Source organism: Lonchura striata, chromosome 2 (assembly GCF_046129695.1).
Source record: "Lonchura striata isolate bLonStr1 chromosome 2, bLonStr1.mat, whole genome shotgun sequence".
In the NCBI taxonomy this organism is placed as follows: domain Eukaryota; kingdom Metazoa; phylum Chordata; class Aves; order Passeriformes; family Estrildidae; genus Lonchura; species Lonchura striata.
This window is the reverse complement of record NC_134604.1, coordinates 116,274,317-116,298,733: the sequence shown is the minus strand read 5'-3', so window position 1 is coordinate 116,298,733 and position 24,417 is coordinate 116,274,317. Positions and strand designations below refer to the sequence as shown.

Below are 24,417 nucleotides of genomic sequence, written 5' to 3'. Positions count from 1 at the left end.
CAGGGCCTTTTGCGTAACTTTTGGATCATGGGATTGACATTATTGTCTTTGGTGCAGGACGTTTCTTTTGTTTGCATAGTTTGGGGCATTCCAAGTGTCATCACGTTGGATGTTTGTTTTTGGAAAGATAAGGGTTGTAACAGCCCAAGCCCACATATCCTCAGCCATGATGACAGCACAGTTTCCTTCTTAATTAACATAATGCAAAAAAAAAGTTCTGATTCCCCTTGCTTTCAGAGGGCTCAGTTTAGTGCAATTTTTAGATACCACTACAGACAGAGAAAAAAAAAAAGAAAAAAGATGAGTTGGAATTCTACCACCAGCCATTTGTTTCATCCCCAACACCCTCCTGGCACCGAGATCATAAAAACACAGAATTGTGGAATGGTTTGGGTTGGAAGGGACCTTAAAGCCCATCCAGTGCCACCCTTGCCATGGGCAGGGGAACCTTCCACTGTCCCAGGCTGCTCCAAGCCCCATCCAGCCTGGTCTTACCTCTGCAAAGCTCCATGGTGACCCTTCTTAGGGAGGGGACTTGCTGGAAAGAAATGATATTTTATTTTTCCTTTGGGGTCTTTTTGTTTTCTTGGATTCTTTGCAATGCTGCTTGTGCTGGCCAACCGGGTGTTCCTAGGGGTCAGACCAGTTTGCTGGCCAGCAGCCCAGTGGATCCCAGAGCTTTTTTTTCCCCCATTCTCAAGAGCAAGGTGGGTTGACAGGGCTGTGGAGGTGGGGAAGGTCCGGAGGGACCCCCGAGGTCCCTGGGGCAGCTCAGCCTGGAGCAGCCTGAGGTCAGAGCTCCCCGGGGCTGCAGGGACAGCTCCGATCTCTGCTCTGGGCCAGGGACAGCACCAGGGAGCGCCTGGGGCTGGGCCAGGCCAGCTCAGGCTGCAATCAGGGAAAGGCTCTTCCCCAGAGGTGCTGGCACTGCCCAGGCTGCCCAGGGAATGGGCACGGCCCCGAGGCTGTCAGAGCTGCAGGAGCCTTTGGGCAGCGCTGCCAGGGATGCCCAGGGTGGGGCTGGTGGGGTCTGGGCAGGGCAGGGTGGCACTGGGGGATCCCTGGGGGTCCCTCCAGCTCAGGACATTCCATGAATTTGTGATTTATGGCAGTGGATGTCCAACCAGAGCCTTTGTCTGGGGTTTGGGGCTGGTTTTGGGTGAGTCTCTGTCAGTGTCGGCCTCACTCATAACTCAGTGCTGAGGAGCACCCATGGATGGGATTTTTCCCTGTTTTGTGTCTCCAACAGCTGTTCCAGTCAGTGACCACGCTGCTGTTGCCCAGTTCTGCAGGGACCAGGACATCAGGCTGGTGGTGGTTGGTCCTGAGGTTCCTCTTGCTGCTGGTAAGAAACACAAGCTGGAAATCACAGCCTTCAGCATTTAAGAAGAAAGTAAATTTTAGTCCTCATCTGTGCATCACTCAGCAGTGTCTCCAGTCTGAATGAAAACAGATCCTCTGAGTAGTTTCCCTGAAATCCAGAGTTGTGCTGAGGTGAAAAGGAATTTCTGAAGGGTAGTGTGTAAACAAGAAAGCCAGTTTTGGTGTTCCTATGGAGTTTTCATGTTTTGAAATAATTATCATTTGAGTCTTGGTTAAAAAAAACCAACTAATTATAAACATGCTGGTAGTTTTTCTGCTTAAACTTTTTGGCATCTTCACCAAAGACTTATGTTGACCTTTTAGCTCCAAGGAGTCATAAACCAAGGGGGCATTGTCATCCCTTCCCAAACCCAGTGCATCCTGAGGGCCTGCAGTGGTGCAGGGTTACTGCTCCTGGTTCTAGGGAGGAAAGCAGGCACTGCAGACACAGATGACTTCTATTCCTGGCATTCTTGCTCCAAAGAATCAGTGCAGCCCTGGGCTTGGCTGGGCTGACTCCCACAAAGCATCTAGAGATTTATGACATGTTTTGTGTTTAGGAATTGTGGATGACTTGACAGCAGCTGGGATCAAGTGTTTTGGCCCCACAGCAAAGGCAGCTCAGCTGGAGTCCAGTAAGAGCTTTACCAAAGCCTTTCTGGATCGTCATGAGATCCCCACTGCCAGATGGAAATCCTTCACTGATCCCAAAGCAGCATGTGCCTTTATCAACAGGTACAATTCTGGGCATTTTAGACATATTCTTACTGACAGAGTGCTGGATAGCCAAACCAATCAATGATTGCTCAGGTATCCATACCTCTGGGATAGAACATCTGCAAAGGTTTCAAAGGATTGACTACCATGACTCTCTCAAACTGCAGCAAGTCTGAGAAAAATGGTTCCTCCTGCTCTCAAATGGAATGCAAGTTCAGATCTTTGCAGGAGAATGTAGGACAAGCTGTTATTTTTTATTCAGTCTGCCTGCTGGGGCAAGGCAGGGAGCAGCCCAGAGCCATCTGTGCTGCCTTCTTATCCCTTTTCTCCACCAAAAAACCTGGAGAATTACTCAGCAGCTGATGATTTCCTCATCACAGTGCAAGCCAGGTGACCCCAGATGATACAAGAGTAAATTCCCAAATGGAAAGCAGTAATGAACAGTCAGGAAATTCCCTGGTGAGGAAAAGAAGCAGGAACCTTTCTCAGGCAGAGCATAACGAGAGGAGCCTGGTGTGATTTGTGTGTTATTCAATAAGGTTGCCACGAAACTGAGAAATACTTTGATTTTTCAACTCTTGAAATGTTCAAAATGTCCTTGCAAGGACTGTTGATGCTGAATGTCTGTCTTGTGCCTTGGCAGTGCCACCTTCCCTGCCTTGGTTGTCAAAGCCAGTGGCCTGGCAGCTGGCAAAGGAGTCATCGTGGCTTCGACCAAGGAGCAGGCCTGCAAAGCTGTCACTGAAATCATGCAGGTGAGAAGGAATGTCTCACACCAGATCAGCTCTTCACCACCTCGGAGCACCACAGATATTCCTTATTTCATGTCATAGGAACGTGGCTGTAAGACATCAAACCTTTTACCCGTTCATTTGGCCAGCTGTGAAACTCTGTTGTATTTATGGCTTGAGGTGCAGTTCCTGTAGGCTAAAATAAAACCATTCTTCATGAAAAGCCACCCTTATTTCACTTATTTATAGATGCAATTCCTTTTTTTTTTCACTGTATGAGACTCCTGCAGTCCAAGAGGTCCCACAGTGCAGGAGGTGCTCCTCAGGGACTGAGGTGGATCTTTACAAGCACCATTAGGACCAAGCAATGCATTTCAGTGTGTAATAAAATTCTGCTGGGATTATTTCAAGTGAAGTTCACATTGAGAAAGGATATTCCACAAACATACTTGGAGCATCAAGATTTGAAGTGAGGCCAAATGAAGTAATTTTATCTGCCCAGTGAGGAGCACAGAGCTGAGGCTCCCAGCTCAGGCCCTCAGCTGGTGTCAGCAGCACAGCACCCTGAAATTCCATGGAGCTCTGTTGATCCTTGGGAGACATTCTGTGACACACTTATGCTTCAGGAGTCAGAGCATGAGTGCTGCAGTCACATTTTGGGGGTCTATGGTCACTGCAAAATTCATGTCTGAACAGAGTCCAATGTCTTCTACAAAAACCTGCGAGTTAGAGATTTCCAGAGACCCAAAATCACCTTGGCAGTGTGGGCTGGTCGTTATTAATTTCTTAATTATCCAGAACATGCAGTCAATGTTCAAACATTGCACTGGCATATGAGAATCTTGCTCCCTTCCTGTGTGTTGTATAAAATTGCACTTTTTTATCCAGTGAAAGTGCAGACTGGAGACTTGGCTGTCACTGCTGTTGGGGTGAATTTCAGCAGGCAGAGCCTGAGGAATTGCTCATTAATCACAAATACCCTCTGCCATTTGAAAATATTCACTAATAAACCCTGCATTTATTTAAGAATAAAGAGAGACGAGGAGTAGGGATTTCACCACTGCTGACATCCCTGGGGGGAGAATGGATTAATCATCTCAAACCTGTGCTGCATTTTTGGCTGTATTAAAAATACTTTTTTCTTGTTGCATTTTCATTAGTTTAAAACTGAAACAGAACTAAAGAGATTTTGTTTCACTGTAGGATAAGAGTTTTGGCACAGCTGGGGAAACTGTTGTTGTTGAAGAACGTCTTGAAGGAGAAGAAATTTCTGTAAGTGCATCTCACTGTAAGACTTTGGTTCTAAATTGTCTAAGTGCCTTCACCTACAGAGTGGAGGATTTTATCAGTTAAATTAAAACCATTCCCTGCTTATAAATAAAATTGTATTGGTTAGAGACAGCTGTGTGGCTTATCTTGGATCCTTGCTGGTTTTAGAATTAGCATTGTAAAAATGGTTTTGAGTACTGCTTCCATTAGTCCAACATTACCCAGTCTGAGTGCACAACATCATCCAGTTCCAGAAAATGCCAGCAGCCTTGTTATTCTGAAGATACTGAGGATAAAAGCAACTGCTATATAAATAATGTATAAATACAAATAAATAGCTTTATCAGCAAGGAAAAGAAAGTCTTGAAAGGAAAATAATGCCTTCCTTCCAGGGCAGGGGCTGGGAGGGGAAAGGAAAAAGTAATTTGCATCATTCAGTATTTTAATTTTTTTAAAACCTTTTGAGTATTTCTCTTCAGTGCAACTGCTGATGGTATCATTTTTCTAGGTTTTATTGATTTCTGAAGGAAGGTCACACAAAATGATTCCCAGCTTCCTGAGGAAAAGGCTAATGCCTTGAACCCATCACTTATTTTATCAGGGAGGCAGAGTTTATCCTCTCAAATATCCCTTTGTCACACTGAAAATCAACTCTATTTGCACCAATAGCACTTTAATTTTAACCATATCCAGGATTTTTAACTCTTGTCCTGTGTTTCAGTGCCTGTGTTTCAGTGATGGTGTCACCATTGCTCCCATGCCCCCGGCCCAGGACCACAAGAGGCTGATGGATGGAGATGAAGGCCCCAACACAGGAGGGATGGGAGCTTATTCCCCAGCTCCTCAGGTGAGGAAGGACTGATAAGGAAGGGCAAAGGGACTGATGAGGGGATGTTTCACTCCAGCTGTCACTGACAGCCTGTGGGAATGTTTAATTCCAGCATGAGGAGCAGGAAGGAATGGGCTCTGCTGGATGGAAAGAGCTGCCTAAAGCTCTTGGCCAAGTAAAATCCCAGCTCCACTAATTTCTCTGAAGAGGAGGGTGTCTCCACTGAATTACTTGGAATTATAAAGAAGGCAGGGTTATGTCTGCAAATTTGTATTTGATTGTGATTTAAGTGTTGTGAAATGCTGCTCATCAGAACCAAAGGTCTAAACTCAGAGTTTTGCTTTGTTCCAAACAAAGCTAATGGTCAATTTGGGGTTTGTTTGATAGGGAACTTCTGTTGGCAGAAATAGAGAGAAAAACATTCTGAGCTTTCCATTTGAGTTAGCAAGAGACCATCCAAGAATTCTGCTTGGTTTTTATAAACACAAAACCAAGCCCTGCCTTTTTACATACACTGGTTTCTAATCCTTTTTTGTTAGATTTCTAAAGATTTGCTGCAGAAGATAAGAGAGACTGTTCTTCAGAAGACTGTTGATGGCATGAGGAAAGAAGGTGTCCCCTATTTGGGTATGTACAAAACTTTGGGATTTGTAATCATAAGGAGAACCACCTTTTATTTTGTTTATCCCTCTTGGTAGCCTAACTCACGCTGGAGGTTAAGGGAAACAGCTTTAATTTATTAAGAACTGATTTTGGTACCAGAGCCTTGATTCAGAAGTCATGAACAGGGGATAATTCCTCAAGTGAGGAGGAACAGAAAGGAAAATGTTCCAAAATAAGCTGTAAAATTGTGACAACTATTTATGCCTGATTTCTTTTTACCATTTCTTAAATTCACTGAGCACAGGTGGCAGCCTTTTAAACTCTGTTATCAACAGATTCAAAACAAGTGAGTTCCTGAGAGATCTTTTTGTATCATTTTTTGTTCCAGGTGTGCTTTATGCTGGATTAATGCTCACCAAAGATGGGCCTAAAGTTCTGGAATTTAACTGCAGATTTGGTGACCCAGAGTGTCAGGTGAGTTATTTTGTACAATTTGGCATTATGGGAGGAGTAAAATCTGACCATCTACCACTTTTGTTAACCAGATTTGGGGTGAATAATCAGAATTTTAAATCACTAAGACTTAAAATATTTGGGTTGTTTGTTCAAGGCAGAAGCTCTGCTAGGAAATTGTTCCATTCCAGAGAGCATTTCAGTAGGCTGGACTCAAGTCTGGGCTTTGCAAAGGTCAGCTTGAGACGAGCTCAGCACTTCCCTGTCTTTTCTGGAATGGATTCTGGATTTTTCCTTGCTCCCTGTTGACAAGTGGAACAAAACTCTTAATTTCTATTCTTCAGAACAAATTAAGTTCATTGTCCTCACCCTTTCCTTTCCATATGCAGCAATTCTTTTACCCACAGAAATTCTCTTCAAGGACAAGTATTTTTAAGGGCTCTCAGATTTACACACTGCATGTCTGATGTGTGAAAGTACAATATGTGGGCATGTTTAGTGCTGCTTTCACAGCTGCACTGGTGTCTTTTCAAGGCCAGGGAAGACAATGATTTGATTTGCTGCTGTGTGTTTCTGCAGGTGATTCTGCCCCTGCTGAGGAGTGACCTGTACGAGGTTATGCAGGCAGTGATCAACAGGAGGTTGGCCAGCTCCATGCCAGCCTGGAAAGAGGACAGTGCAGCTGTGACTGTGGTCATGGCTAGTCAAGGCTACCCAGGGACATATCCCAAGGGTTTGGAAATAACAGGTAAATAGAGCAGGAGGAGCTGCAGGAGGCTCATTCCCCCCCAGCCTCTCTCCTGCTGCTTGAAGGTGAATCACTGCAACTGAGATTCATAGAAACCCTGCTTCTGGGTCAGCAAGAGCAGCTAAATTTTCACACATCTCAGTTGATTTCGGTGTATTTTCAGTCCTCCACGCTGTTGTAATTTGATATTGGCACAGCATTGATATTTAATACCTGCTGCAGTCAGGTGGTTCTGATCAGGGTTCCTGGGTCACGCTGATGCTGACCTTTTGTGCTCTGGGTGCCACTGAGGCATAAACCCCAGCTGGAATCAGATGTTTTGTGTCACCTAAACACCTCCTCCCACATCCCTGAGCACACAGGTAGACTCGTCTCTCCTCCAGAGGTATTTTTTACAGCTTTATTCCCATTTCCCAGCAGGATCACCCTGACTTTGCAGTTTTCAGACACGAAGTGCTCGGTCTCTCTTCATTGAGAACATTCTAACCAACAGCTGATGTTTTTCACAACACCCACAGGGCTTGCTAAGGCCAAGCAGCTGGGCCTGGAGGTGTTCCACGCAGGCACAGCCCTGAAGGATGGCAGGGTGGTGACCAGCGGGGGCAGAGTGCTCACGGTCACGGCCATCAAGGAGGACCTGCCCACGGCGCTGCAGGAGGCCAACCTGGGAGTGGCTGCCATCCACTTCCAGGGGGCCATCTACAGGAGGGACATTGGCTACCGGGCCATAGCCTTCCTCAGGCAATCCAGGTAGATATTCCAAATCCCTCAAGTGGCCATAACGGGGGTGAAAAGGATCTAAGCACATCCCTGGTTGATGCTAATAACTGGTGTTGATATTCCGTGGAACTCTTGACAAGTTTTAACCCCATCCTTTTACTTAACCTCAGCAAGACCAGCCAAGGGAGGAGTATTTTGAATGCCTCATCCATGTTCTTGCTCTCCTAAATCTGAGTTAAACTACAGTGACAAGCACACAGGAATGACCTGTGTTGCTGCAGTTGTTAGGCCTGGTTTAGGGAAGGTCAACTTCTGCTTCTTGGACTTTGGATCACAGCTTTTGCTCTGGGTCTGTTTTGGGATCACAGCTTTTGCTCTGGGTTTGTCTTGCCCAGAAGTCTGATATTTAATAGCATGAAATGTGGTCCCAGCCCCAACCTGCTCCAGGAGTGTTTGGACAGCACTGCCAGGGATGCCCAGGGAGGGATTTTTGGGGTGTCTGTGCAGGGACGGGGCTTGGACTGCATGATTCCTGTGTGTTCCTTCCAGCTCAGGAGAGTCTATGATTTTATATATTAGCAAAGGTCAGGCTGGCTTATTGGTTCTTTTTTAGCTTTTAGAAATGGTTGAAATTACTTTAAACCCCGTACCTTGTTGGTATTTACATTTTACTGGCACAGCTGCCTAACAACAGGGTAGGATTCATCACTTCTTTCCATTCTCATTCCTTTAATTGGCACAGTATTTACTGTAAGACTCTGGAGATCATATGGGTATGGGGTTTGTTGTTTTTTTTTTAATAGCAGGGAGTCCTGTTGTCTCTTTAATGTTCCTGAAAGCTTCTTCCAGTTTTTAAACTCATTTTTACCTAGTAAGAAACTGCTCTGCTCCAATGAGCTCTCAACATACCTTATCCTAAAGGGTTATTTTGTAGGCTGGGAAGCACTTCAGTGACAATTCTGTTGCTGCTGGCAGTGTATCCTGATTAGTATTTTGTAAAATGATGATCAATAAACTTCCTAAAAGAACAAGGGTGTTGCCATTTAGTCTTCTTTCTCTGTCAAGTGCTCTGCATCCGCTGACGAATTGATGTGACAAGGTGGAACTGGGGTTGGTAGCATTAAAAAAGAAGCAGGTCAGTGAGGCAGGAGGAGGCACTTGGAGCAGTTCCTGAGTTCCTGGGCCACAGGCAGCAGGGCTCCTGCCTGGAATGCCTGCCTGGAGGATCCCTGCCTGCACAGGGAGGCTCCCGGGGGCTGTTTGCAGTCGCTGCCTGGGGCACTGCCCTGGAGGCTGCTCCACCTTCTGCTCCTGAAGGGGCAGCACAGGGATGCTTCAGTCCCAGAGCCCCAGACTGGGCTGGGTTGGAGAGGATCTTAAAGCTCATCCTGCTCCTGCCATGGGCAGGGACACCTTCCACTCACCCAGGGTGCTCCAAGCCCCCTTTGGACTCAGTGAAGGAAGGGGGGTGGCTCTGCAAGTCAGGACTCACCTCCTCTTGGCAGCCTGGCAGGATTCAGTCCTGAGGCATTTCACCTCAGGAAAATAGCCAGAGTGATTAATAAAAAGTCTTCCAGAAAATTCAAAGAATTAAAGATCCATTTAAAGGATCAAAGCAGATAGCAAAAAAAAAAAAAAAAAAAAAAAAAAAAAAAAAAAATTTGAAATACTCCTAAAAACATGGTGCGAATCTGGTGGACATTTATCATATTCAGACTGAAAGGGGCTGACTTTGATCTCTGGTTGTTGCAGGCTAATATTTCCTTGAGTCTTATTCACAGCCTGAACAGCTGCCTGGGGTAATTCTTGTATTCTTGCCAGTTTTTGGGCAGGGGTATGCTGTGAGTGCAGACACCTTTGGATTCTCCTGGCAACACTTCTCCTGGGCCAGTTCTTCTGGCACTTGAAGTCTTATCAATTCCAGATATTCCAGCAATGATCTTCACAACAGAAATACCCTTCATCCTAAAAAAAAAACCCTCCCACATCTTAAAATAAGTTTTAATAGGTAGAGTACAAAAATATTTACTACATTTAGTGCAATTGTAGGCATTTGTGTCTGTCTCTGACTTTTTCAATGTTTCCTGAATTCTTGACCTGGTTCCTGAGATGAGTTTTGTGGATTAACTGATTTTTTTGTTTGTTTGTTTGTTTGTTTGTTTGTTTGTTTTGTTTAGCTGAGTAAATTTTAAATAGGTTTCAGTTGTTTTGTTGTATTTGTCCTTGTTAATCAACACCCTTAGAAATTAAACGTCAGGCTGAATCCCACCCATAGGAGAGGGAAAACAGGGATGGATCTAAAATAGGGATGCACCTGGTTCATGCTATTGACAGCCTGGGAATAACAACTGTTTAACTGGCACGAGCTGTGTTTGCTGGAGTGAAAAGTCATTAAGGTCCCTGTCCCCAGAATGGAAAGGTCCTTCTGTAAATAAGAGCTGGTGCTTCGTGTCCCCAGGGAGCTGTGGGGACACACAGGTGACACCAGCTTGTACCAGTGTGTTGATCTTACGTAAACCCCACCCAGAGCTTACATCTTTTAGATTCCTGAGCCCCACCTTAGGAACCTGGGTCTTTCGAAGGAAATATATTTTATATTCTTTAACAGAAAACCCACTGAAGTAAGAAAGAGGCATGGCTGCTTCTGTGGTGGGATCATTCCAGTGATAAGGAGAGGCAACCTTTAAGCTGCAGCTGTAAAACCTGGAAGCATCTTGGGGGTTATTGATTCACCTGAGACTTGTGGGTGGAAAAGAGACTTGAGCTTAGCCCTGCTCTGACCCAGCTGTGCATTTTTGGGCTTGGTTTGGTTTGGAGCTTTCCCACTGACACCTCAAGGCCTGGAGGTTGCACTCAGAGCTTTGGGCTGGGGGCAAGGTGGGGTTCAGTCACAGCTTGGATTCCATGGGCTGTGTGGATTCAAACCTTGCAAAATCAGGTCTATGCTGCCTGTTCTACCTTGTTGTCAGAGGTTTGCTTGTTGGTTTTAGTTTGGAATTTGACTGCATGATCCCAATGCTTTGATACCATCTTCAAAACTTGGGGATTATCCACGTACTGCTCCTGGCAGTGCCTACCTCAGACAGCAGGATGGGATTCTGCATAGTTCTTCCACTCAGGGATGTAAAGAAGTAAATATTATTTGAAAATACATTCAGTAATCAGCTGCCATCCCATTTTTGCCCACTCTTCCAGAGGCCTGACTTACAAGAACAGTGGGGTGGACATTGAAGCAGGGAACACTTTGGTGCAGAGGATCAAACCCTTTGCTGCAGCCACATCAAGGTCAGGTAAGACAAGAACCTTCTGCTCCTGCTTTGGTCACTTGGCAGCGAGGCTTACCAGTTGATTTGGATAAAAAGCTCATATTTATGTGTCCTGCCTGTTTCTAGATGACACAAGAAAACCGGTGGTAAGCAAATGCCTGTGATTTTATTCCAAATGCACAGCTTTTAATCCCCAGATGGCTCTAAACTCCATCTGAATGCCAGGAGTGTTAGAGGGCACAGTTCAGCTCTCTGTAAGGATAAATGCAAGCAAAAATTTCACCATAAGTACTGAGCTTGATTCCATGGATTATTATTTCTTGCATGGTGAATTCCATCATTTGAGGGGATGAACATTTAGAAGGGTTTTGAGATGTAGAATTCCTGAGATAGATGTGGAACACACTTCCTTTGCTTGGTTGAATCAGCGTGGATTCATCCTTGTTTTTGGGGTTCAGGCACATCTTACTCTAGCAAGTCCTTGTAATTCTTTGGACAGATTTAAAATATTCATTTATGAAATAGTCCTTCTGTTTCAAATTAACTGAGAACCTTCTCATGAAGTCAGGTAAATGCAGAGGGAAAAATACAGATTTTCTCACAGCAGTACAATAATCTTATCACAATTTCTCCTGTGTTTCACAGGAACACAGTGCATACAGGAATTATTGACTGCTCAGTCACAAAGTTGGGGATTTTTAGGCTTAGGCTAATGATAAAAGACAAAGCCAACCTAAGCAGATTAGGAGCTCCTCAGTGAAGAGCTTCTAAATGGCAGAGAAAAGTTTCCCGGTGACAAAGCAAAGTCATGTTGCCAAACCTTGGAGAGAATTTGTGGTGGAGATGCTGGAGAAGCCCCTGGGAGTAAAGCTGGGCTGTTTCTCTTGTTTCCTGGCTGGCAGGCTGCAATGCAGAGCTGGGAGGGTTTGCTGGGCTCTTTGACCTGAAAGCAGCTGGTTACAAAGATCCCATCCTGGTGTCTGGAACCGACGGCGTCGGCACCAAACTCAAGGTAAGGTGGAAATCCATGCCAAAGAAGGAAAAACAGCACAGAAGGGAAAATGTCCTGTCAGAAAACAGCAGTTGTCTTGTAAAAATACCTATTGGTCTTTATAAAAAGGGGATGGAAACTGAAATTGCCCTTCTTCAGGCAAAACAATTAAATACCTGTCAATAGCCAGAAGTTGATATGATAATATTGACTATCAGAAGTTGATATGATAATATCATCAGTAAATATCAGAAGTTGATAAGATGCCTAAAATGACTGGGTTTTCAATATTAGGAATATAATCAGGAATTTTGTTTCACAAAGGCAGCATCTCCACCCTCAGAAAAGATTAATTGATGGGGAAAAACATTAATTAATCCCAGGTTTGCTGTTGTGTTTTGGGCTGCAAGGAAGCCCTTTTGCAGCACAGTTTCCTTCTCAGTGCCTTTTGGATTTGCCAGTGGAGAAAGGAATAGTTCCTGAAGAGAGTTAGGAGATGATAATAAACAAAGCTGCTCCTCAAAGAACACCTGGAGGGATTTTGGTCCATCGCTCTCAGACTCTGCTCCTGATTTCAGTTCCTTCCAAACCCTGGCTGGTGTTCCAGGGGCCCAGAGCTGATGCCAGGCTTTTCCCCGTGTCTTGCAGATTGCCCAGCAGTGCCAGAAACACGACACCATCGGGCAGGACCTGGTGGCCATGTGTGTCAATGACATCCTGGCCCAGGGAGCTGAGCCCCTCTTCTTCCTGGACTATTTTGCCTGCGGCAAACTCGACGTGGAAGTGGCTCAGGGTGTCATTGCAGGAATTGCTGATGCTTGCAGGAAAGCTGGATGTGCTCTTTTGGGTAGGAACACTTCTCAGGGGGATCTGAAAAATCTGCTGCAAGGTTTTTTAGTTGGTTTTAATGTAGTTGGTTTCCTATCTTGTGGAAGAATCTGGGAGGAATAAAAAAGCAAAGTGTCTTTGCTTTCAGGGAACTCAATCTGAATCACAGTGGAAGGAGACAGTACTTTAAAAGTTTAGGTTAAATTCAGATTAGGTTTAGCTACAGATTTAGGTTAGATGTTGAGAAAAGGTTCTGTCCTTTTTACCAATCTTTTAGGGAAGTTAGGAACACAAGTACTTTCTCAGTGGGTGTCGTTTTGGGTCTGTTTATATGCTTTGAACAAGAAGCTCTTTATACCCTGGTTTACTCTTTTCCTGCATGAACTGTTGGTCAGCTTTATGTTTGTTTTAACGTGTTCTCTGCATTTATCAAATATAATCACCCCATTCATGCTGCAGCAAGGTCTGTGTTAGGTGAGACCTTGTGATGAAACCAGCAAAATGTCAAGACTTCATTTCCAGTTCAAGACTTTCAAACTCCACAGGCCCTTCTGCAAGAGCTGAACCTTCAGCTCAACAAATTTAACTCATCACCCCCTGATAGTGAGGGGGTGAGGGCTCATCTGATGCCGAGTTTTGCACAGTTAACTGTGGATTCACGTGGTGGGTGGCCAAGCACTTCTCCCCATTTTGCCTCTTTGCTTCTTATGAAATAAGAAGCCCTTATTAAACACAGCTGAAATAGCAGGACTGAAAAAAATAGGTGAGCTGGGGCACAGGGCAGGGAGTGAAAAGTGGGAAGAGGAGAGAAAAAAGCAGAATTTTACCCAGACTAGCTGGGGCTGCCCCCGGATCCCTGGCAGTGCCCAAGGCCAGGCTGGACACTGGGGCTGGAGCAGCCTGGGGCAGTGGGAGGTATCCCTGCCGGGGTGGAATGAAATGAGCTTTAAAATCCTTTCCAACCTGAACCATTCTGGGATTCTATGATTAAACCCAGGCTTTTTCAGCACCTCTTTGCTGTGTTTTTGTTCCCCAGGAGGAGAAACGGCCGAGATGCCGGGGATGTATCCCCCCGGCGAGTACGACCTGGCCGGCTTCGCCGTGGGGGCCGTGGAGCGAGGGCAGATGCTGCCCCAGTTGGACAGGATCACTGAGGGGGACGTGGTCATTGGGGTGGCATCTTCTGGGGTGCACAGCAACGGCTTCAGCCTCGTCAGGAAGATCGTGGAGAAGTCCTCCCTGGATTTCTCCTCCCGCGTCGGTGTCTCCGGGGATCAGACACTGGGTACTGCTTCCTTCTGAGCTTCCCAACAGCTGGCACAGTTATTTTGTCTGGGCCTTTGAAAGTTTTCTCAGGCACAGAAAGGAAAATCATTCCATCTTTAGCGTGGTTTCATTTTCTTTTCCTGGGAGTGACATGTGCAGGGAAGAAGACGGGAGGGGGATAAATACTTAATTATGGGCTAAAAAAAAAAAGAGGTAGAACTTTGTGCTCCTCTCTAGTACAATGCTCATTACCATCCAAGTTGCTGTTTTGAGATTTCCCCCATTTTATATTGATTCCCATTTCTCTCCATGCTTTTTCCCTCTCCCCTGGGCAGGAGAACTCCTGTTAACCCCAACCAAACTCTACAGCAAGACTCTGCTGCCTGTGCTGCGCTCGGGCCACGTCAAAGCCTACGCCCACATCACCGGAGGGGGCCTGCTGGAAAACATCCCCAGAGTTCTCCCAGAGTCCTTTGGTGTCATTTTAGGTGAGAGAGAAGGAAAGCTGTGGAAAAATCCTCACGTTAATGTGGATTGCTGGGGAAGCCTGTGGCCACACCAGCTGATTTGTGCTCTAGGAGCTGGACTTGTCTGTCTAGAAATGTTTGAGTTTTTCCTTGTACCTGAACCAGAGCCAGTCAAAACTCTTTGTGGTGGAAAGTCTGCTCCCCATTGAATTCCCTCCCCTGGTGGTGTTTGGGATTTGATTTCTTAGGACACTTGCAAAAAGAAAACAACCTTACCACCAATCCCAAGTCAGCTGTCACCATTTGCAATTCCCTACAAAATTACTGCAAATTAAATGATACTCATGAAGTTTTCAATTAGCATTCAGAGGTGGTTGTGAGCTCAGGGGCAGCTCCTGCTGTTTGGCTTCATTAATGCTCAGCACTTTCCCCTCAGGTGTGCTGGAAAGGGGGAAGGTGAGGCATGGAAAGGGAAATGGCTGGCGCAGGTTGTGAGAGCTCACGGGGTTGTACCATAAAATAAGGAATTAACAGGGAGTTCTGAACTCAATAACTGCACATAAATAATTTTCCACTTGTCCACTGATAAATATTCATGTGGATGTGCACCTCTGCTCTGGAGCCAGGCTGGGAGAGCTGGGAATGTTCAACCTGGAGAGGAGAAGCTCCAGGGAGAGCTCAGAGCCCTGCCAGGGCCTGGAGGGGCTCCAGGAGAGCTGCAGAGGGACTGGGGACAAGGATGGAGGGACAGGAGCCAGGGAATGGCTCCCACTGCCAGAGGGCAGGGCTGGGTGGGAGATTGGGAATTGGGAATTGTTCCCTGGCAGGGTGGGCAGGGCTGGGATGGAATTCCCAGATTCCCCTGGATCCCTGGCAGTGCCCAAGGCCAGGTTGGACACTGGGGCTGGAGCAGCCTGGCACGGTGGGAGGTGTCCCTGCCGTGGCAGGGGTGGCACTGGGTGGGATTTGGGGTCCCTCCAACACAAACCAGTCTGTGATTCTATGAATCTGTAGAAATTGTGATAGAACCATTTTAAAAGAGAACATAACAATGGAGAAATTTCCTAGCCTTGGAATTCCTTTTCCAGTGCCTTGTCCAGAAGCATTTTTGTGCTGCTGTAAATCATCCTTGCCTGTTTGGAACTGGGGCAGTGGGGGATTTTTGTGACAAATTTTTTCCTCTTAATGCCCCAATAATTGTAGTCCATTGGTAGCAATTTCCACTCTTGATCTGTATTTTCAATTCTCTTCAGATGCTCTCACCTGGAAGATCCCTGAAATCTTTTGCTGGCTCCACAAGGAAGGGAACCTCTCAGAGGAGGAGATGGCTCGGACCTTCAACTGTGGGGTTGGAGCAGTGCTGGTGGTGCAGAAGGACATGGCCCAGCAGGTCCTCAGAGACATCCAGGCACACGAGACCGCCTGGCTCATCGGCAAAGTGGTCTCCCTACAAAAAGGTGATTGCAGCTTGATTTTCCTTGGGGGAAAATTAATCAGAAAGAAAAAGCTGAGGGAAATTCCCTTGCTTGTGAGTTTTCATGAGGTGAAAATCTCTTCACTGGCACTTCCCTGACTTTTTTGTGGGGGTATTGAACTGACAGTTCATTAATGTCTTCCATGGGTGCTTTTCTCCTCTCTCTGTTTCTCCTTTTACTGATACTTTGTTTTGCTTTTTTTTGGGTTTTTCCTTGTAACTTCTCAGGCTCTGACAACGTTAAAGTCCTCAATCTCCATCGGGCCCTGCAAGCAAACAGGTCTCTGTGTGTGCAGAGCCATATCCAGGGCAACATCCAGACAGGCAAAATGAAGGTTGCTGTCCTCATCTCTGGAACAGGTGAGTTCTGCTCTTCGCTGCAGTGGAAACCAGACTGTGGAGAAGGGAACTTCAGCTTGGATTTAAAATCCCTGCAGTTCTCCATGGGCACTCTGGTAGGCTTCTAACAGGCAGGAGAGAGGTTGTGCCTGGATTGATGTCAGTCACAAACCTCTTTTAACCTCTGCTGCAAGCTGAATTGCATCTGTGTTCAGTTTGTCCCCAAACCTCTGCATGAGTGGGAGATTCAAACTCCCACTCTGGTGCCCTGTAGGAACAGCAGCATCATTTCACAGAGGGATCAGAATTTCTTCTTGCCATGTAGGCACTCCAGCTATTCTATTTCCAGTATTCCCAATCACTAAGACCACCAATCCAGTGCTATAAATTACAGCTTCCAAGTGCAGCTGCCAGGAAAAGCCTTCAGCTGTCTGAATCAGCTCCCAGCAAGATCAATTAAAAAAGGATTAATGTTTCATCAGAGATGTTTGGTTTGGTCTCCCCCACGGTGCTGCTTATTTAAAGCCTCTTCCAGCTGTTCTTTCTATTTATTCTCAGTATTCTATTTTCTCTCCCCCAGGCACAAACCTGGAAGCTCTCATCAACAGCACAAAGAAAGACACCAGCTATGCACAGATAGTTCTGGTTATCTCCAACAAACCTGGTGTGGAGGGGCTGAGGAAAGCTGAGAGAGCTGGGATTCCTACAAGGGTGAGCATTTCCTTTTTGTAATTAGCCACCATTGGCTGGGACTCCAGCAGGAAGGTGCTGATGAGTTTTAGGGGGTAACACATAGGCTGAGAGGGAGCCTTGGCTTTTCATTTTTGGTCTGTTGTGAGCTTGTGCCTAGGGGCAAAGTAGCTGACAGTGAAATCCTTCCTTTTCTCCTTGTCTGCCAGCAATCCTGATGCTTTGGGGACAGTTGTTACATTAAACCAGCGGAAATCTTTCAGTTACAGCTTAAACTTTGTCAATTGTTTGACTGCTGGGCACACTGAAGTACCAACCTATTTTATGTGAATTTAATTTTAAAATGACCTGGTGGTGCATTTGAATGGACTAGAGAGGTCACACTCAGTGGGACCTTCCTCTGACTCCCTGGATATTGCCTCAAGTTCTCCAGGAATCATTCCCAGTGCTCCCTGAGCTTCCATGAATGTTGTGTGCCTTGCCTTTGGGTTGCAGATCTGAAATGATCCTGTTGTCACTTAGAAACCTTTTACTGTCACTTTTCACTGCTGAATATGGACACAGGGACATTCAGAGCTTTGTTCCTTGAATAGTGCTGGGATCTGTGCTGGTGCTCCAGCTCCTCCTTGGGAGGACACAGAGGGCACGAGGGAAATGTGATGTGAGAATCACAGCCACAGACTGGCTTGGCTGGGAAAGAACCTGAAAATCCATCCAGTGCCAACCCCAAGGTTTTTTTTTTATTGGGGAAAAAGCCAGTGTGGGAGAGCTGATGGCCCTGGGGGTTCAGCTGTGAAGGGAGTGGTGGGACAAGCACAGGGACAGAGGCTGCTCAGCCCAGGGCTGGGCTGGGCTCTGCTCCCAAACCCTGCTGTCCCTGTCTCCTGAGCAGCCCTGGCTTTTCCCAAACCATCCCTGGGCCCTGATTAACAGGTGCTTCTCTTGAAGAGAAGACTGGGTGCTCTAAGTTAGGTAGTGCTGCCTTCTTCCTGCCTAAATTAAGGGATATATCCTGGATGGAAAACACACAACTCAGGCTGGGAGAGCTGAGGATGTTCACCTGGAGAAGGGAAAGCTCCAGAGCCCCTGCCAGGGCCTGGAGGGGCTCCAGGAGAGCTGCAGAGGGACTGGGGACAAGGATGGAGGGACAGGAGCCAGGGAATGGCTCCCTCTGCCAGAGGGCAGGGCTGGGTGGGAGATTGGGAATTGGGAATTGTTCCCTGGCAGGGTGGGCGGGGCTGGGATGGAATTCCCAGATTCCCCTGGATCCCTGGCAGTGCCCAAGGCCAGGTTGGACACTGGGGCTGGAGCAGCCTGGCACAGTGGGTGGCACTGGATGAGCTCTGTGGTCCCTTCCCACCCAAACCAGTCCAGGATTCTGGGATTCTATGATTATGAGGTAGGGGCTAGTTTAAAAGTTTGTGATTAGCCTTTTTCCCAAGCTTTTCTGGTATAGTTTTTGCCAAGATTCAACTCCTTATGACTGCCAGAGGCCTCAAAGTGGGTGAAATCTTTGGATGACTTCAGGATGGCTTAAAGCCCTGCATTTGTAGGGTGTTCCGTGGTGTCCAAGTGCTGGGATCAAGGTTGGGCTTATCAAGCCAAACCTGTTTGTTCCAATGATCCCTTTCTGTGGGGAGGAGCACAGGCTCCACTCTGTCTCTCAGCTGTCCATTAAGGAGCTGTTCTTCTTGCTGGAATTGCCACCACATCCCTGCTCCTGTGTTTTGGGCTGCCCCAGGTGGTTGAGCACACGAGGTACCTGAGCCGCGCGGAGTTCGACAGTGCTGTGGACAAAGTCCTTGAGGAGTTCTCGGTGGAGCTGATCTGCCTGGCCGGGTTCATGCGCATCCTCTCGGGTCCTTTTGTCAAGAAATGGGAAGGTGAGCACACCTGGGGGGGCTGTGCATGTGCACAAAGGCATTGCAGAGGTTGTCACCAGGAAAAAGAGAGATGCCACCAGATGAAACAGGATGATCTTCAAGGTCCCCTTCCAACCCCAGCCATCCCAGGATTCTGTGAAATGAGACTCTTCCCCTCTTGTAAGGAAAAGGATGAAAGAGAAAGGCAGTGCACTTGTGCAGAGGCTGAAGGAAGCCAAGGGCAAACACAGGTCTGGTAGCCTTTGATTTCTTAGAAAATATTTGTAAGAAGGCTGTGAAGACTTTCAGCCTCTGCACACAGGGGGTGCAGGGCAGAGGTAAGCACCCAACCACTGAGGAATCCTTCCCCTGACAGAGGAATGGCTCTGGATCCCTGTAAAAACCCCAAACTGAGCAGCATTTTGCAGTTTTGGGTAACAAGCCCTGGCCAATCTCAGGCTACGTGTCAGGAGCTGCCTGAGTCCATGGGTGGGGTATTCCACAGGCAGATCCAGGCTGTGCTTGCTCAGAATATTCACAGTGTCTCCACTCTACTCATCTTTTAGTTTTCCAGCTCTTTGAGAGGCTGGTGACACCTTCAGGGCCTGCTCTCCTGCCCCAGCTGTTATTTTCTCTCCTCCTGTGTTTCCTAGAGATCCTAAGCACACAGAGCAGCTGCTGCTTGCTCTGCTTTGGGGCCAGGGTTACAGCCTGGTCAGCCTGTGCCTTGCAGCTTTCACTGCTCTTTGGTGACTTTTGTGTTCCTCTGGGTGTGCCAGGAACACTTCACACGTGAACTACTTTTCAAACCTCTCTTTAAAATCAGTAGAGCAAAGCAGGCACTCCTGAGAGGCCTTGCTGTGGTTTTGAAGCTCTCAGGTGAAACCAGTCAGGTGAATTGGTTTTGTTTGTCTCCACTCAGGGTCCAGAGATGGAAATGCCTGTGCTGTGGGCAGCTGTCAGGAAGAGACAGAATCTCTCACTCCAAGGGATGTGTTTGGAGAAGAAAGTCTATGTAGAGGAGAGAAAAGAACTTCCTCTAGTGCAGAATCTTGTACAAATAAAGGATTTTAGTGCCTTCTGATTCAGGGACAGAGCACTGATCGTTGTCCTGCACACTGCAGGATTTGCTTTACCTGCATGACTGGTGTGAGAGAAAAGGAAAGACTTTTTCCAGACAGAAGAGTTAAACTCATTTTTTAAATGTCCAGAACTGGATTGAGCTTGAAAACCTGAGCTGGGACCACAAGATGTGAGCTCAGACATTGAGCTCAGCTCAGGGAGCTGGGCCAGCTGCAGGACCCTGTCCTGGCCACGCCTGGCCACTGACCCCCCACCGAATTACCCAGGAAGAATCAATTCCTGCTGCTGCTTTGGTCAAAGCTGCTCCTTTTTCTTTCTCTCTCACTCACAAGGACACGGAGTAGCAGTTATGAAACTCTTTCTTGCTTAAGAGCCCTGAAGTGTGAATTATGGCTGTTAACAAAGGACAGGTTCAAGTGTTAATTGTGAATGTTAACAAAGGACAGGTGAAAACAGAACTAAACAAACCCAAGCAAACAGGAACCCACGTCCCATTCTGATGGGAATTGAAGGCAGAAGAGCAGGGTGGTGTTTCCAGCCAACTGTCCCTGAAACCTTTCGGGCTCAAGCCGCAGGGAGGGAGATGCTGATGCTTAAAAAAAGACTTTTATTTAGATATAAAGTGTACCTGAGACATTGTTGGACGTCAGGTGGGACATTTGCCTCCTGTAACTTGCCCAGATCTCCATGAGCAGAGAGTCCCCGTGGTGCTGCCAGGAAGAGAGGAGAGGAGAATGGAGATAATAGAAAGAATTAAATAAATAAAATAATGGTAATAGAAATCCTGGAGCAAAGGAGGCTCAGGGAGGACCTTGTGGCTCTCACAGCTCCTGCCAGGAGGGGACAGCCGGGGGGTCGGGCTCTGCTCCAGGAACAGGGACAGGAGGAGAGGGAACGGCCTCAGGCTGGGCCAGGGCAGGCTCAGCTGGGACAGCAGCAGCAATTTCCCCATGGAAAGGGTGCTCAGGCCCTGGCAGGGGCTGCCCAGGGAGCTTTGCAGTGCCCATCCCTGCAGGTGTTCCCTGGAGGTGGCACTGAGTGCTCTGGGCTGGGGACAAGGTGGGCATGGGGCCCAGCTGGGACTCCCTGGGCTGGGAGGGCTTTGCCAGCCTCAGGGACTTTGTGATCAAAGAAGAACAAGATGCTGAGGGAAGGGACAGCTACATCAGCCAATTAGTCATTATTATTCCCTGGGGAAATGTGTTTAGCCGTTAATTTTAGCTGCACTCTGCTGTTTCAGACACAGACACTGCAGCACTTGGGGCTGGCTGGCTGCTGGCGTCTTCAAAACTTGTGAAAAATCCTATTCACAAATTATTTTGTTCCTTTGTTGGTTATGGCCCTTTGAGCAGCCTAGAAGTGCTAGAAGTCAATAACCTCAGCTCTGCTCTCCCAGGGAAAATCCTGAACATCCACCCGTCCCTGCTGCCGTCCTTCAAGGGAGCGCACGCGCACAAGCTGGTGCTGCAGGCCGGGGTCAGGGTCACGGGCTGCACCGTGCACTTCGTGGCTGTGAGTACCTCTGCAATCCTCCCCTCTGGATATCTGCACCTCCCTGCCTCTCTGTAATCCTCCACTTCCAACATTCTCCCCTCAGAGCCTCCTGGGAACAGCCCAAACCCTTGTGTTTGGTCGCCTGCCCTCTGTGTTCAGAACTTTCTATCTGGAGGAGGTGGAGATTAGATTGTGACCGTACAGTGCTGGAGTTTGCTGGCTCTGAAGGAGGACTGGAAATGGATCATTTGTCCAGTTTAAGCTTTCCCTAAGGGAACTTTTTCCCTAAGCATCCCACTGCTGCCTTCCACCCACTGGCGTGGGGGAATAGTTAATATAAGGCCTTGGCTAGACCAAAGGCTTTGTTAAACATGGCCCAAAGTTCCTGGATTTTATCCTAAACCTGCCTTGTTTCTTGCTTTCAAGAAAAAGAAAAAAATAGAAACAAACAAACAAAAACCCCACTGGAAATGGCACAGGATTTGTTAAGGAGTGATCTGATGTTTGTGGGAACAGAGCAAAATTTGACAATTTATGCTGGTCAGACCCTAAGTAAAGAGCGAGCAGAGATCTCTCAGCTTCAGAGCCACGTTTTTTCAGGCCAGGGATCATAGGTTCCCTTTTGGTCCCTTCTCAGGGTTCAAAGGTCTCTCCTCTGGCTCGCTTCTCCCTCTGCTACTGGAATCTGTCTTGGGATTTTTACTTTCCCTTGGAAAGAAGAGGGTAGAATAATTTTTCCTGATAGAAGGGAAAACTGAATTCTTCTCTCTATGCCATGATTTGGGGTTTCTCTGTGTGGCAGCTCCTGAGGAACAATTCCTGCTCAGCAGGGATCTGTCCTAGCAGTGTTCCAGGGAAGATCTCCTGGATCCCTGTCCCATGTAGCCCTTGGCTCATTCCCCCTCTGGACTGAATGTCCTGCCCAGCCCAGGGCTTTTCTGGAATAGAACTGTTGCTCCCTGCTGTTCTGCCTCCCTCCTGCTCTCCTCTGAACCCTTCCCAGACCACAGTCAGCCCCAGCACCTGCTCTCCCCATCCCACCATCCCAAATCCCAGTTCCTGCCAGATCCCCGAGGCACCGGGGCACCTCCCCTCCTGTGCCAGCCCCGACCTTGCCGTTGCAGGAGGAGGTGGACGCCGGGGCCATCATCTTCCAGGAGGCCGTGCCGGTGAAGCTGGGGGACACGGAGGCCACGCTGGCCGAGCGGGTGAAGGAGGCCGAGCACCGCGCCTTCCCCGCCGCGCTGCAGCTGGTGGCCAGCGGCGCCGTGCGCGTGGGCGAGGCGGGCAAGATCTACTGGAAATAGAGGCGAGCTCCAGCAGGGCCTGGCACGGGCCAGCACGGGCTCTGCCCTTCCCCTGCCCCGCACGGTTCAAGGCTCAAATCCCAGGAAAGCCAGCAATGGGAATTTCGGGGCTGTTCTCAGAGGGTGCAGCAATGGCTCCTGTGAGTGCCTCCTAATTTTAATCACTTCCTTGGCCAACGTTTAGGTTCTCTTAATTGCTTTCCTAACAACCCAAATGCAGCCAGGTGGATCTGAGCAGCCCTGGGCTGGACCAGAGACAACACTGGAGTCGCTTTCATACAAAATCACAAGCAATGGCCTGGTGGCTGGGAAGTGCACAAGCCTTTTTCACGTGGCCTGTCTCCAGCAGAAGCATTAACTGCCACCTTTGCCAGGTGGCGAATATGTGGAAGTGCTGCTGAATATCCAGCTGTGAAGATGCTGGTGAATATCCAGCTGTTTGCCAGCCATCAGGGCTGTTCCCTAACGGGGACACTCCTTGTGCTGGGCAGTGTTGCTGAGGGAAACTGCAATGGAAGAGAGACAAAGGCAGAAACCTCCACTCTAAAAACCTCATCAGACCAGGAAATCTGGCCTCCCAAAACACCAATAATTGGATTTTTCTCCATTTGCTTCCTGGTTTGATGGTGGTGGATCTCATCTGGCCCAGACTCGACACACCCTTTCATTTCCAAACCTGAACCTGCTGTCCATCAGATTCCAGCAGGATTCAGTGTCTGCTGCCCTTTTTCCACAGCATTCCCATGTGAATTCCCATAAATTCCCCTCAGATTTATTTTTTTACGTGAGTAGAAAGACCTGACACAAAGCATGTCCTTGGCTTGTGAAACATTCCTCAGGAATCCTGAAGTGCCTTTATTTTTGGACCAGTGTTTTCACCTGGAATAACACTGAGGGACACCCAGGAATTATGAACATTTGAAAACAACTGGGGGTTTTGTGCAGCTCAACACTTGTGGTTTTCTTTTAATATTTTTTTCATATAGTTATGAAACCATTCTTATGTTCTTACTGAAAGGATCAGGTTTCCCACACACAAAGCAGATGAGGTGGTTTGGAGTTCTCCTTTAGCACAGAGAAAGCTGATTTTATTCTGGGTTATGATGTCCTGACAATAGTCCCATGTTGGCATATTTTCCGTTGGGATTTGAAAAAATAATTTGAAATAAATTAAAAAAAAATAAAATCTATCTACAAGTATTTCCTTGGAATTGATTCCCAGGGCTGTAGTGGGGAGGAGGGAAGGGGCTGTACATGGTGTGCGTCTGTTGGTTGGAGAGGAGGTCACACAGCTCCAGCCAGGGAAGGCAGAGGAAATAAAGCCTTGGAGGGGTGAAATCACTGCCTGTGCAGGGAATCAATACCACATTATTGATCAGAGCAGTTGGATCACTGCCAGAGAGGCCGACAGAGAGATCTCTCCAAATCCAATACCCATCTCTATCACAGGCACCTTGATCCAGATTCTGATATTTTGCCATGTGAGCCTGATGTGAAATGGGATTTCACAGAATCACACAAGGTTTGGGTTGGAATGGACCTCAAATCCCACCCAGGGCCACCCCTGCCATGGCAGGGACACCTCCCACTGTGCCAGGCTGCTCCAGCCCCAGTGTCCAGCCTGGCCTTGGGCACTGCCAGGGATCCAGGGGAATCTGGGAATTCCATCCCAGCCCCTGCCCACCCTGCCAGGGAACAATTCCCAATTCCCAATCTCCCAGCCAGCCCTGCCCTCTGGCAGTGGGAGCCATTCCCTGGCTCCTGTCCCTCCATCCTTGTCCCCAGTCCCTCTGCAGCTCTCCTGGAGCCCCTCCAGGCCCAGGCAGGGCTCTGAGCTCTCCCTGGAGCTTCTCCTCTCCAGGTTGAACATTCCCAGCTCTCCTATCCTGGCTCCAGAGGGGTTCCAGCCCTGGAGCAG

General features: G+C 47.6%; 1 protein-coding gene across 4 annotated transcripts in view; it reads left to right on the top strand.

The window, feature by feature from the left end:
* GART (phosphoribosylglycinamide formyltransferase, phosphoribosylglycinamide synthetase, phosphoribosylaminoimidazole synthetase) overlaps window positions 1–23,689 on the top strand; it is a 37,787-nt gene extending 14,098 nt beyond the window's left edge. For 3 of the 4 annotated variants that reach the window (XM_077781713.1, XM_021546332.3, XM_021546331.3), the window contains 20 exons: window positions 1,250–1,345; window positions 1,923–2,097; window positions 2,723–2,834; window positions 4,014–4,082; window positions 4,801–4,926; window positions 5,448–5,535; window positions 5,900–5,985; window positions 6,544–6,712; window positions 7,231–7,462; window positions 10,628–10,722; window positions 11,601–11,710; window positions 12,338–12,536; window positions 13,554–13,802; window positions 14,119–14,271; window positions 15,504–15,707; window positions 15,953–16,084; window positions 16,644–16,774; window positions 18,495–18,636; window positions 21,095–21,210; window positions 22,317–23,689. In XM_077781713.1, the coding sequence (XP_077637839.1) occupies window positions 1,250–1,345; window positions 1,923–2,097; window positions 2,723–2,834; window positions 4,014–4,082; window positions 4,801–4,926; window positions 5,448–5,535; window positions 5,900–5,985; window positions 6,544–6,712; window positions 7,231–7,462; window positions 10,628–10,722; window positions 11,601–11,710; window positions 12,338–12,536; window positions 13,554–13,802; window positions 14,119–14,271; window positions 15,504–15,707; window positions 15,953–16,084; window positions 16,644–16,774; window positions 18,495–18,636; window positions 21,095–21,210; window positions 22,317–22,499 (2,867 nt within the window). In that variant the 3' untranslated portion in view covers window positions 22,500–23,689. Of the gene's footprint in view, window positions 1–1,249; window positions 1,346–1,922; window positions 2,098–2,722; window positions 2,835–4,013; window positions 4,083–4,800; window positions 4,927–5,447; window positions 5,536–5,899; window positions 5,986–6,543; window positions 6,713–7,230; window positions 7,467–10,627; window positions 10,723–11,600; window positions 11,711–12,337; window positions 12,537–13,553; window positions 13,803–14,118; window positions 14,272–15,503; window positions 15,708–15,952; window positions 16,085–16,643; window positions 16,775–18,494; window positions 18,637–21,094; window positions 21,211–22,316 lie in introns of those variants that run through there. The other variant, XM_021546334.3, reaches the window with a different exon arrangement.
* The last annotated feature ends 728 nt before the right edge of the window (window positions 23,690–24,417 follow it).